The sequence below is a fragment of the Chiroxiphia lanceolata genome, chromosome 12, assembly GCF_009829145.1.
Source record: "Chiroxiphia lanceolata isolate bChiLan1 chromosome 12, bChiLan1.pri, whole genome shotgun sequence".
NCBI classification, from domain to species: domain Eukaryota; kingdom Metazoa; phylum Chordata; class Aves; order Passeriformes; family Pipridae; genus Chiroxiphia; species Chiroxiphia lanceolata.
In genome coordinates this window covers 3,172,379-3,183,167 of record NC_045648.1, presented here as the reverse complement: position 1 = coordinate 3,183,167, position 10,789 = coordinate 3,172,379, and the positions used below count along the sequence as shown (strand labels likewise).

Sequence of the window (10,789 nt, the reverse complement as noted above, 5' to 3'; positions counted from 1 at the left end):
CACTGCACTGGTGGCATTTTTTATTGGCAACCCATCCCTGCTCCAAAGCCCACTGCCCCCTTTGCCAGCTGGGTCAGGGTGGTCAGATGGAGGGGGAGAGAGGGGGATGGCAGCTGGGTTTCATGGGACCTGTGAAGAAGCTTGAGAGGTGCTGCAGTGATGGGTGTGAGTGTGTCCCAAAACCTCCTGGGACTAGGGAGAGTTGGTTCCCAAAAACAGCTGAGATCCTGAATGTTCCTACCCTGGAATCAGGATAAAATCCCCCCTTCAGCAAACCCGAAACCTCATTAGGCACAAGGCTCCATTAAGCGAGCACTGCACGTGCTGCGGGAATGAATCTCCAGGGGCAGAAGTAAACAGAAATTAAAAACCAAATTAGGAAACTCCCACCAGTTCAAACAGTTTGAGATTTCAATGCTTATTCCCAGCTCTCCTACCAGCAAGGCCTGTTCTCCTGGTGGCTGGAACAGGTGAGGAGCATCAGCCATCCTGGGGAAAGGGATGGGGTCACGGCCAAAGGCAGGAAAAGCCCCCAGAGCCCGGGAACAAGGGGCTGCCCAAGCCCCAGGCGTGGGTCTGGGGGAACTGTGCTTATCAGAGTCCTCACTGTTTTATTTCAGCTGCTAAAAATAAGCCTGAGCAGGGGACTGGCAGGGGGTTATTCCTTCAGCTGACCAAGGAGAGGCAAGAAAAGAGCTTGGGTTTATTTTGTCAACATGAGGTTTCCCTCAGCCCTGTCTGGGAGCAGCGGGAGCACATGGAAGGGGCTCGGTGCTGGAGGGAAGCGGATGCTCTCAAATGGGATTAACCCCCTGTACCAGCCCCAGCAGTGGGAGAGTGGCAGTGCCAGGGCAGTTAATTGCTCATCAGGGAAGCTGAGGGAGATGAACAACAGGACCTGCTGGCACAGGGATTAATTGAGCCGTCAGTGCTGGAGCCCCAGACCCCCAGCTTCACCCCCTTTCCCAGCTGCCTCTTGTGAGCAGGGAGCCCCATGCTCCAGCCTGGGCTTTTTCCTGGAGTGCTTAGTGGTCCTTTACCTTCTTTGAAAGAAACCAATTCCCATCTGGATACTGATTGCTATTCCTGGTGTGGGCTGTTTCTTTGCTGGCATCAGTGTGGCGAGAGGGATGCAGGGTCAGGCTTAGGGATGAAGAATTATTGCTGTGCCCAGTACCCACATCCCAGCTTGAGGCACAGGCTGAACATCTTTGGGGGGAGGTGTGGATGCAAACTGCTGGTTGCACCCCATCTCTAAGGCCCCACATTCTCATGCTTTCTCAGGGCATTTTGGGGCCCCAGCACAAGGTCCCAGCTCTGTGGGTGCACTCACCTCACCAGCCTGAGGCTATCTAAACCCAATCAACCATTCTGTGTGCAGGAAAACAGGGAACATTAGAGCTAATTCCACTAGGAAAGGGCAGAAGGGCTGGCTCTGCTCCATTACTCACACTGTCCTGGACAATGGGGCAGGAAATACCATAATTTAACATATTAGAGCAAAATCCATCTCTTGTGCCCCCATGACAAAGGTGAGGGCAGGTGGGCATTCACACACCACTTGGATTCTCCCTCATCCTGAGCTGCACTAAAATCTCTCGGCTTTGTGTAAGGAAAAAACTAAGATGATTTCTAAGGGAGGTGGGGAAAGGGGCAGCGCTGGCTGCTTTGTATTCTGCTACCAAAGGGACAGAGGAAATTAGTTTTCTTTAAGCAAACTTTAAAAGGACAGGAAATACTGTGGCTATTTCAGGCTGCTGGCCTGTCCTCGGCTTACCCCGTCTGGCAGCACTGGGATGGGAGCTCCGTCGGGATTTGGAGGCTTAACTGAGGTGGGTGAGGATGGGGCTGGGGATGGAGATGGGGATGAGGATGGAGACTGTGATGAGGATGGGGCCAGGGATGGGGTTGGGGATGGAGATGGGGATGGAAACGAGGAGAAGGATGGGACCAGGAATGGGGCTGGGGATAAGGATGGGGACTGGGAGGAGGATGGTGCCAGGGATTGCTCTGGGGTTGAGCTCACCTGGGGCAGGTGAGCTCACCTGGGGGACCTACTGCCAAGTGATGTTGGCAGTGGGCAGAAGGCTGGGGCACGTACCCAACCCATGACGAGGAACACCCAGTGATTCAGGTTCCTCAGGGCCATTATGGTCCTACCCCACCACGCAGAACCATCCTGGCAAAGCCAACACTGGCAAAGCCAATGCCAGCCCAGCAAACAGCCTTTATCTGCCCTTATCACGGCCCGTTTGCTTTGGAAGTTTGTTTTATCGTGGAATTATTTTAAACTGTGCCCTCTGTGTGGGCCCTCTTGGTGAAAAGTCAACAAAGCACAAAGGTGTTGTTATTTGTTTGTTTTCCTGTTCTCAAACAGTCAGTGAGAGGCAGAGCAGGACCCCAGCAAAGTCCTCCCAGCACCCCCAGCCATGCAGGGGGGACCCCTGATTTCCAAGACACTCCAGTCCAGCATGCTGGAAATGTTGGAGCCGATTCAGGTCAATTAAAGTTGAGGTTTTTATTGAATTAAAGTGTGAAAGTAAACACAGCCAGCCCGGTATTTGGCCTGGTATTTTTTTGATGTTAATTCAATTTTTTTCACCTGGCTCATAAATGTGATTTAGAAGGTGACAGAGATTCCTGGGCTGGAGGAGAGCTGAGAGATGGGTTTTGGAGCTTGGAAAGGACATGGACACATCTCGTGTGCCTGGGAAAGCGTCAGCAGCAGGTCTGAAATGAGGAATAAAAGTGCTCCTGGCAGCAGCAGCCAGGTAAAATCCAGTAAAAGAGTTGGGGAAGGATTCCTCATGGGATGTAGCTGCACTGCCTTGGCTGGGGAGCCCAGGATGTCTCCAAACTGCCCATGCCCAGGGAGGAGGTGGCTTTTTTGGAGCTCCAATTGAGATCAAACCCCCTGAATTTGCTCCAGTCAGTGCAATAACCCACGCTGGCAGAGGGAAGACCTGGGCACAAAAACATTGATTTAAAATAGGTCCCACAGGGGCAGTGTCCCATGGCCAGAGCAGAGGAGCCCAGTGGGACCTGGATGCATCTGCCTCAGGCAGGGCACTGACCTGCTCCTCATTTTTAATGTCTCTGCAAGATTTTCTTTCCAAAGAGCTACCAAGTGCTGCTGACTGTGTGAGCAGGGTATTTTTAGCAGGTATTCATGCGAAACAGCTCAGGCCAATAATTTGCAATGTAAAGTTAGAGCTTCCACAAAAACTCAGAGTAAGCAGATTTGGGTCAGCGGGACTTTCTGCTGATTTTGGTGAAAGGAACCATCCAGCCCAGTCCAGGGAAGCTGTGCAGGCCTGGAGCTGGTCACTGAGTTTTCCAGGTAATAAAACCCCACTGCGAGTAAAAAAACTTGAAATCCTTCCACGGACGGTGACTCTGCAAAGTTACAGACAAATGTTTCACCTCTTTCAGTGTGTCACATCGAGCATGACGGTCACTGAAACCACTGTGTGAGCTCTTTCCCAGGCCTGTGCTCTCCCTGTCTCCTTTGCCTCTTTTCACCATCCTTGATCCTTGAGCAAAGAAAGCTGCTGGGAAGGAAGTGCTTCTAAAAAAACAGTAATAAATCCAACCCCCCCTTGCCAGTGTTGGCTTTAGGCTCCTTTGTTGGTCCCCCCAATGGTCACCTCAACCCATCTTGGTCACTGAGGGAGCAAAACTCCCTGAAGGGTGAGGGTGGTGATGGGTCATCCCAAGTGTTTTTCACAACACCTTCCCTGGTGGGAGGTTGCCACTCCCACAGCTCAGCAGACACAAGGGACCCCCAAGGCCCTCCTGGGCCACCAACATGCCAAGCACAAACCAACGTGGGTGAGAAGCTCCCGTATGGCCCCGTGAGCTCCAGGAAAGTGGGAATGGCAAAGTTTTTTCTGAGCTCTGACAGAACTTGGCACAGGGATGTGGGACAGTGTTCGCCTCCATGGGTGCTCAGAGAAGGTGAAGGGTTTAAATCCAAGTGCTGAGGGGCTGCAAAGCTCTGCTTGGGTGGGAGCTTTATTGCTGTGAGGATGCCTGTAGCCAGCACGGCATCCAACCCAGGTTACCTACACCAGAAAAACAAGGGAAAGAAGTGTCTCACATTTTTAATTGTTTTAATGAAGAAGACAAGCATCTCGATAGACAGCAATGCTCAGCACATGACTGGTCACCATGTTCTTCAGGATGGCACCACCTCATTTTCTCCTACCTAGAGGCAAACCTTCTGGGGTTTCCCAGCACCAACAGGCTTCTCAGTATAAAGGAAACTTTTCTCTAAACCAAACAACTGGAGTAAATTGCAGATAAAATATTCCGGCCCCAGAAGGGATTTTTGTGAAGGTTGGGTTAGTACCTTACCACCGATGGCTTCCACCTGTCCAGCTCCTTACAACTGGGGCAGCAAATACCCCTTATTTTATTATAAAATGGGTTTTATAGTGTTGAAGTTTATCATAGAGGGCTATAATTGGAGATTTAACTTTAAAATTGATTACTTTTAAGCTGTGAGTCCATAAAATACATGATCGATGTGAACAATGTGGGGCCTCAAGAACTGCCTGTAAACTTGGTGGAAAAGTCACTTTTAATACAGATTTGGTAACAGAATTAGAACTGCAGCAACTGAGCAAAAAAAAACCCAATACCAGATGGGTGCTGGTTATTAAATGGCTTTTTCCAGTTACATACATTCTGCTTTTACCAGCTGTTATGGGCTAAAAAAAGTCCTACATAATCATAAATGTTAATAAATACAGTACCAATACAGGGCTTTTCTCCCCCCTCTCTTTTGGTGTGGCTCTTTAGGGTTCCTATTCTTCAAGCTCTTTTCTGCAGCCACAAATACAAGTTGCTTTTTTTTCCCCCTTTTCCTTGTGTGAAGAAACATTTCTGCAATCCCCAAGATTCTTGCTTTGGGACTTAATTTTTACATAAAAAAAGCCTCACGCCAATACTGAACAACTGGTAGAGCTATTAAAAATAAGTTCTCAACCCACTTCAAAATTATTTTTACTGTGTTTTGAATACACAAAACATTATGACATCATTCAGCCTTGTCACTGTATGCATTTGGAATCTATAGCTGCAGATATTTTCAGACAGCAAAAGTACTTTGAATCTTTTCATGAGGAAAAAGTCAAAACCAGGGGATGGCAGAGCTCAACAGCGCTGTGTGCTGAAGTCTGATGAAGAGGTTTCTTCTCCCTTTCCCCACAGCCACGGATGTGGCACTAAGTTTATTCCAGGCCAAAACACAACATGAGAGGTCAAAACTCTTGGAAAGATGGGAGATCCTTTTACCTGGACTTCCCAAAGGTGTGTCACCTCTGCGCTGTGCCTACACCGGATGAAACGATACGGACTGACCACGTGAGCAGCTCCAATTGCAAATAAAAAAAATCTTTATTGCATCTTAGAAGCAAGTCTTAAAAAAAAGAAAAAAAAAAAAAAAGAGAGAAGGAAAAAAAATTCCATGCACTGAATTCATCCAAGTACCTACATCCTTGGGACTGTCACCAGAAAACGATGAACATTGTAAGACACCAACTCTACACTAGCTGCAGTTTGTACTCCATACACATGTGAACAATGGTTATTTCTTCTACTGGAAGAGCAATTGCTCTGTAAGATCCCTTCAAACATGGCAACAACCACCTAAGCATTGGCTATTCTCCATTCCTTCACTCGCCTCCACTTCCCAAAGAGCAGCAAAGTGGAATGGAGGGCAACGAGCCAAAATGGTGCTGAAGGATATGATAGAAAAATATACTGTTCACTGGTTTTTATTTTTTGTCTCTGCTGAGCAGGATATTTACAGGTAGGTAGGTCCCAAGAGATCGTCTGCTCAATGACAATTTCCATACACTGTCCAAGTGTCAATGTACAGGGTTCCCTTTCTGGCTTTAAGGCACTTTATTTTGTGTATTTTCTCTTACCTTACTAGGTGTTCATTCATAGGGATCGCACTTTCCTTGTATTCGGCCTCCCCATCCCCAGTTCCTCTTAGAATACCAAATAAATTCATAAGCTCACTGAAGTGATTCCAAAAATGTTAAAGAAATTCGGGGGGGGGGAAAAGAAAGATTCGTGAAAAAATATTTTAGAAAGTAATCTTTGGAGATCATTTACTATAAGTATGACGTACACTACCTTATCAGTGAGAAGATGCAATACATTCCTAATATATATATATATATTTACACACACATATATATATATATAAAATATTAAAATGACTAACAGATATTCAAGGAAAGGTCAAGAATCTAAAACAATGGATATTAAATAAATTAACGGTCTAGAAGATACAGAAAAAAATAATCCCAAAACAAAACTAGTAATCAAATGTAATAATTGTTCCCATTAACATCATGTAATTGACTGAACAAAGTCGATGCGATCGGACGCAGGACACTCGGTGCAGAGGAGTTTTCCAAGTTATTTTCAGGAATCTTGGATTGTTCGCTGTGTGCTGCCGTTTGGCTGCAAGAGATTCCCATTCCCCAGCCTCTTCCCCTCCCACGTCACACCTCAGCATTTCTTGGTCGCATCGCTCAGCTCTAGGACAGCGGTTGAGGACAATACACAGAACCCACCACGGATTCCTAAAACATTCCGTCCATATATGGACCAAATATAAACCACAACAATTTCTACAGGGACTAACCGGATCACGGGTTGTGCTTACTTCCTTCCCTCCCTTGGAGTCGCCTGCCCATAATAAGTGGAAGTGTATTTTTAAACTGAAATAATCAGGAAATAATTAGGAAAAACCCCCTCGTGCGATTACCACCCTTCTCATCGTCACGGCTTGGTTTGGTCTAACACAAACTGAAAATTCATGGCTATGCTGAACCAAAGGAGCAGAATCTTTGCACGGCAGCAGTCACACCAAAACATTTAGACACAAGCGTTTTGTCACTTGGCTTTGCACGCTCAGGTCCCAATTTACAGAATCCCAGCAACGAAGACGGCAAAGGAAACGGCAGGAAACAATCTTTTGTTCATAAGGAAATTCTAATTCAAGTCAGATTTCCGCTGATTGGTCAGATAACTCTTAAACAATTATTTTGTTTTGTCTGAAGGCAAATATTGATCACAGTTTTGTTCAAAACCAAAAACACGACAACAAAAAAAACCCAAGGGCCTTGTTCTTCTCGAAACGAGCGCTTTGTAAGAAAACAACGATGATTTCTAAAATATATCCTGTGTGGTCTTTTAAAAGTGAATTATCAAAAAACATTTTCCCAAAAATAAATTAGATAATTAAAAAAAAAGTCTTTTCCAGCATAGCTGGACATTAGGCTGTCCTCACTGAGCCATTAATATTGCTGCTTTTCCCAAAATTTGGGTCATTTTTTTCAAACCATATTTCAGCCAGCTGTTGTGTGGACCCATAAGTTGAAGCTTTGGACCCCAAGCACATTTTATATTGTTTTGGATCAAGATTAGGGTCACAAAAAACAGGGTGATGCACGTGGACTACTCCAATTTCTTGGCTTCGGAAAATTTTTAAGCCAGATTGAATGACTTTGTTAAATAGATCTACGTCTTCAAGGCCCCAGCCTTGGATGGAGACATCAAAGCCACCTGCTTGAAGAAGATCACCTTTGTAAATACAGGTGATACCAAAGCCATAGTTCCTCCAGAAACCTGTTTTCTGGGTGAAGGCAAAATGATTGTCACTAGGAACCTTTCCACTATAAACAATCTTTGGATCATACTGGCTAAAAATGATGGGAAAATATACTTGTTGACCCAAAACTGTATTGGCTCTACACCGCTGGAGGAATTCTGCAGTAAACACTAAGTCAACATCACAGAAGAAAAGTAAAGACTCGTTCTGGAACTGAGAAGATCCGACTTCCAGAGCCAGTGCCCTTGAGAACTCCCCCGACACGGGCAGAACCTGCATGTCAGCCTTGGGGTACTTGGAGCGGTACTCCCTCATCAGATCGATCTGCTTCGCTCTGTCAGGGTTGGAGTTGGAGTTGAAAATCAGGACAACCAGCTTGACATTCTGGTTTGGAATGAGGCACGTCTTTTCAAAATTCCCCATGAACCTTGCGAACATGTCAAAACGCCCGGAGAGAGGAATCAGGATGTTGATCTTCTTGTCTTTGAGCTCCTTCCTTTCCGCTTTGGATCTGCTGAGCTGGAAGGGAACGAACATCTTCAGCGAGTTGGAGAGGAAAGACAAGGATCCAGAATCCTGGTTGATTTTGCTGGCCAGCTCTTTGGCGTCCATCTCTTCGTGCTCCATGAACTGGATCTTGCTGAACGTCTGCTGCAGGTATGCGTGCCTCCGGACGGGGACCGTCATCTTCTTCCCCTTGTGCTTCTTGTACAGGAGCAACAAGTCCAGAACGTACTCTGCTCCGTACATGGGGTTCACCCTGCGATAGCCATACTGTATTTCCTTGAAATCTATGATCCTCCCCCGGGTCTTAGCGTTGGCATTGATCATTTCCATGACCTGCATAACGATGTCATCCAACGCTTCACGCTGGGATGAGTCCATTCCTCTCCGCGGGGGCTGCCCGTCGGCACCCGAATACAAATATTTTCCTGTAAGAAACTCCCATTCCAAGATCTCTTCCCGGTGGCGGGGCTGGAATCGCATGAAGGAGGGCGGCATCCCCAGCTGCAGGTCTTCTTTGTGGATTTCAGTGTTGCTGTATTTGCTCATCAGGACGATCTCCCGGTGCAGCTGCACAGTCCGGTGACGCAGCTCCGCTATCTTGCGGCTCAACATGTAGCTGTGAAGCCTGTACTGGTACGGGGGGTTCTTATTGGGGTGCAGAGTTATAGCTCGGTGTATTTTGCTGTTCCTCAGGTCTCGGATGTAGCCCTTTTTGTTCTTCTCATAATTCTCATAGAACAGCTGCTGCATCTAGAAGAGAGAGAGGAAAAGTTACAGTCCCGGCAGTGCGGTCCCTGTGAAAGTCAGCCCACGCAACCCCGCTGGGAGAGAATTCCTCCTCGCTTGCAGGGCCAGAAGGCTTTCTGAGTAAGCTGTTCTTGGGTTTAGGCACAGGTTGTAGCAATACCAGCTGCCATTCAAGGAAATTAAGAGGATTATTCATTGTAAACTGGTGAAAGAAACATCTATCATGGATTTGGGATTAGTACAGCCCATTCTAGAGATATCACCATTGGGCAAACAACTGAGCAGTAAGTCGACTGTAAGCTCATTTTTTCATAACAACACACCATCACCAGGAAAAAACACCATGAAGTGTTCACTACAAAACTCTTAACTATTTGTCTGCCTCCCATTGTTTTAATAATAATAACAATAATAATAATAATAATAATAATAAAGAACAATAAAAGAAAATCCAGGTTTAGGCATTCAAAATTCAGGTTGCTGAATGTTTTAGTCAAGATGCCAAATACATTATTTCAAGTGCTGCAATGCAAGGCTACAGTTGTCATTTTAAAATGTCAGTAAAGTGTACCTGAGATTCCTAGAGTTCCAGAAGGCAGGTAATACAGGATGCATGTGTACACTACGATAAAAACATCTTATGGAAACTGCTATTTCAAAACAAGACAGAGAGCTGAGATTAGCTTTACAAGCCTTAGGAAAGCAGACAAACCAGCTTTCCTGTTTTCAGTATCGCAGGCAGTACCTGATAGCATGAAAGAGAAATCACGATGATAATGTGGAAAATAAGCTGAAAAAAAAAAGAAAAACAAGAGAAAAAAGCCCAAGAGGCCAAAGGTATATCAGCTTAGGTAAAGGAAATTTATAAAGAGCATGATTCTATGTCACAGCACAAACATCATCAACCTGCCGGAGGAGCTGGCACTGCACCTTCATTCAATATGGGACCCAATCGATGTTGCTGCCAGTAGAATTTGCTACAGGTAACACAGTCAATAAACCACAAAGGACTGTGAAGGGCTGTAAAGATTAGCAAAGAGCTAAACCGAAAACAAAAACCAGCGAGAATGGCTCAAATATGATGGCAATTAAACCGAGCACTAAAGGGAAAATCACTGGAACAGAAACCCTCCTTTACCAGCTGCTCAGAGGCAGCTCAAGCCCTGTTTTATTAGGCCTTCGGTTGCATTTTTCCCATTATTGTGGACAGACACTGAAGCTAGGAATAAACTTCCACCTGGATTTAATTGCTGCTATCTTAACACACCAGCTGCGTGCACGCTGAAAGCTGCCACTCGGCGCATCGCTGCTGACAGCTCAGGAGCAAGCTGTGCCTACTGGAAGCGTGGATTTTAATCTGAACAAATGTAATTCATTGCAAAGGAGGGAGGGAGGAATTTCAGCCAGACTGAGAAAGAAAGGACATTTATTTCATGGGCCACCCCCAGCCCCCCACCCCTTCTTTCCTGCTCAAGTTCACCTTCTTCCCGCTCTCCCCCAAGCGATCCCTGCTGCGTGCCTGCTGTCTGGGAGCAATCCAGGCCAGAGGATAGATGGATCTGTACAGCAATGCAGCCAAAGGAGAACATCTTGGCCATGGCCTCTTGGCAGGCCCCAGATGAGCTGCCTGTCGAGATGTATAATATCCCTTTAGAAGTCATGCAAGATTTAAAAGCGCGCTACGGGCAGAGGTCGCCTGGTCTAATCCTACGTTCAGCAGAGTTATCCAAACGAAGCATGTTTTTCCACTCACCCAAAGATGTTCTTCATTTCTATCCCCATATTGTTTCCTCTACTAATAACACTTTATTTTTTGGTCACTTTGAACCTCGCTGTTCCTGTGAAGGGCTCTAGGAGACCTCAAATCACACCCACTTAGGGTCAGTCCTGTGAACACAATTT

General features: G+C 46.2%; 1 protein-coding gene across 1 annotated transcript in view; it reads right to left on the bottom strand.

The window, feature by feature from the left end:
• Window positions 1-4,095: 4,095 nt before the first annotated feature.
• Window positions 4,096-10,789, bottom strand: part of CHSY1 (chondroitin sulfate synthase 1) — a 77,516-nt gene continuing 70,822 nt past the window's right edge. The window contains exon 3 of the mRNA XM_032699941.1: window positions 4,096-8,890. Within this exon, the coding sequence (XP_032555832.1) occupies window positions 7,298-8,890 (1,593 nt within the window). The 3' untranslated portion in view covers window positions 4,096-7,297. The remainder of the gene's footprint in view (window positions 8,891-10,789) is intronic.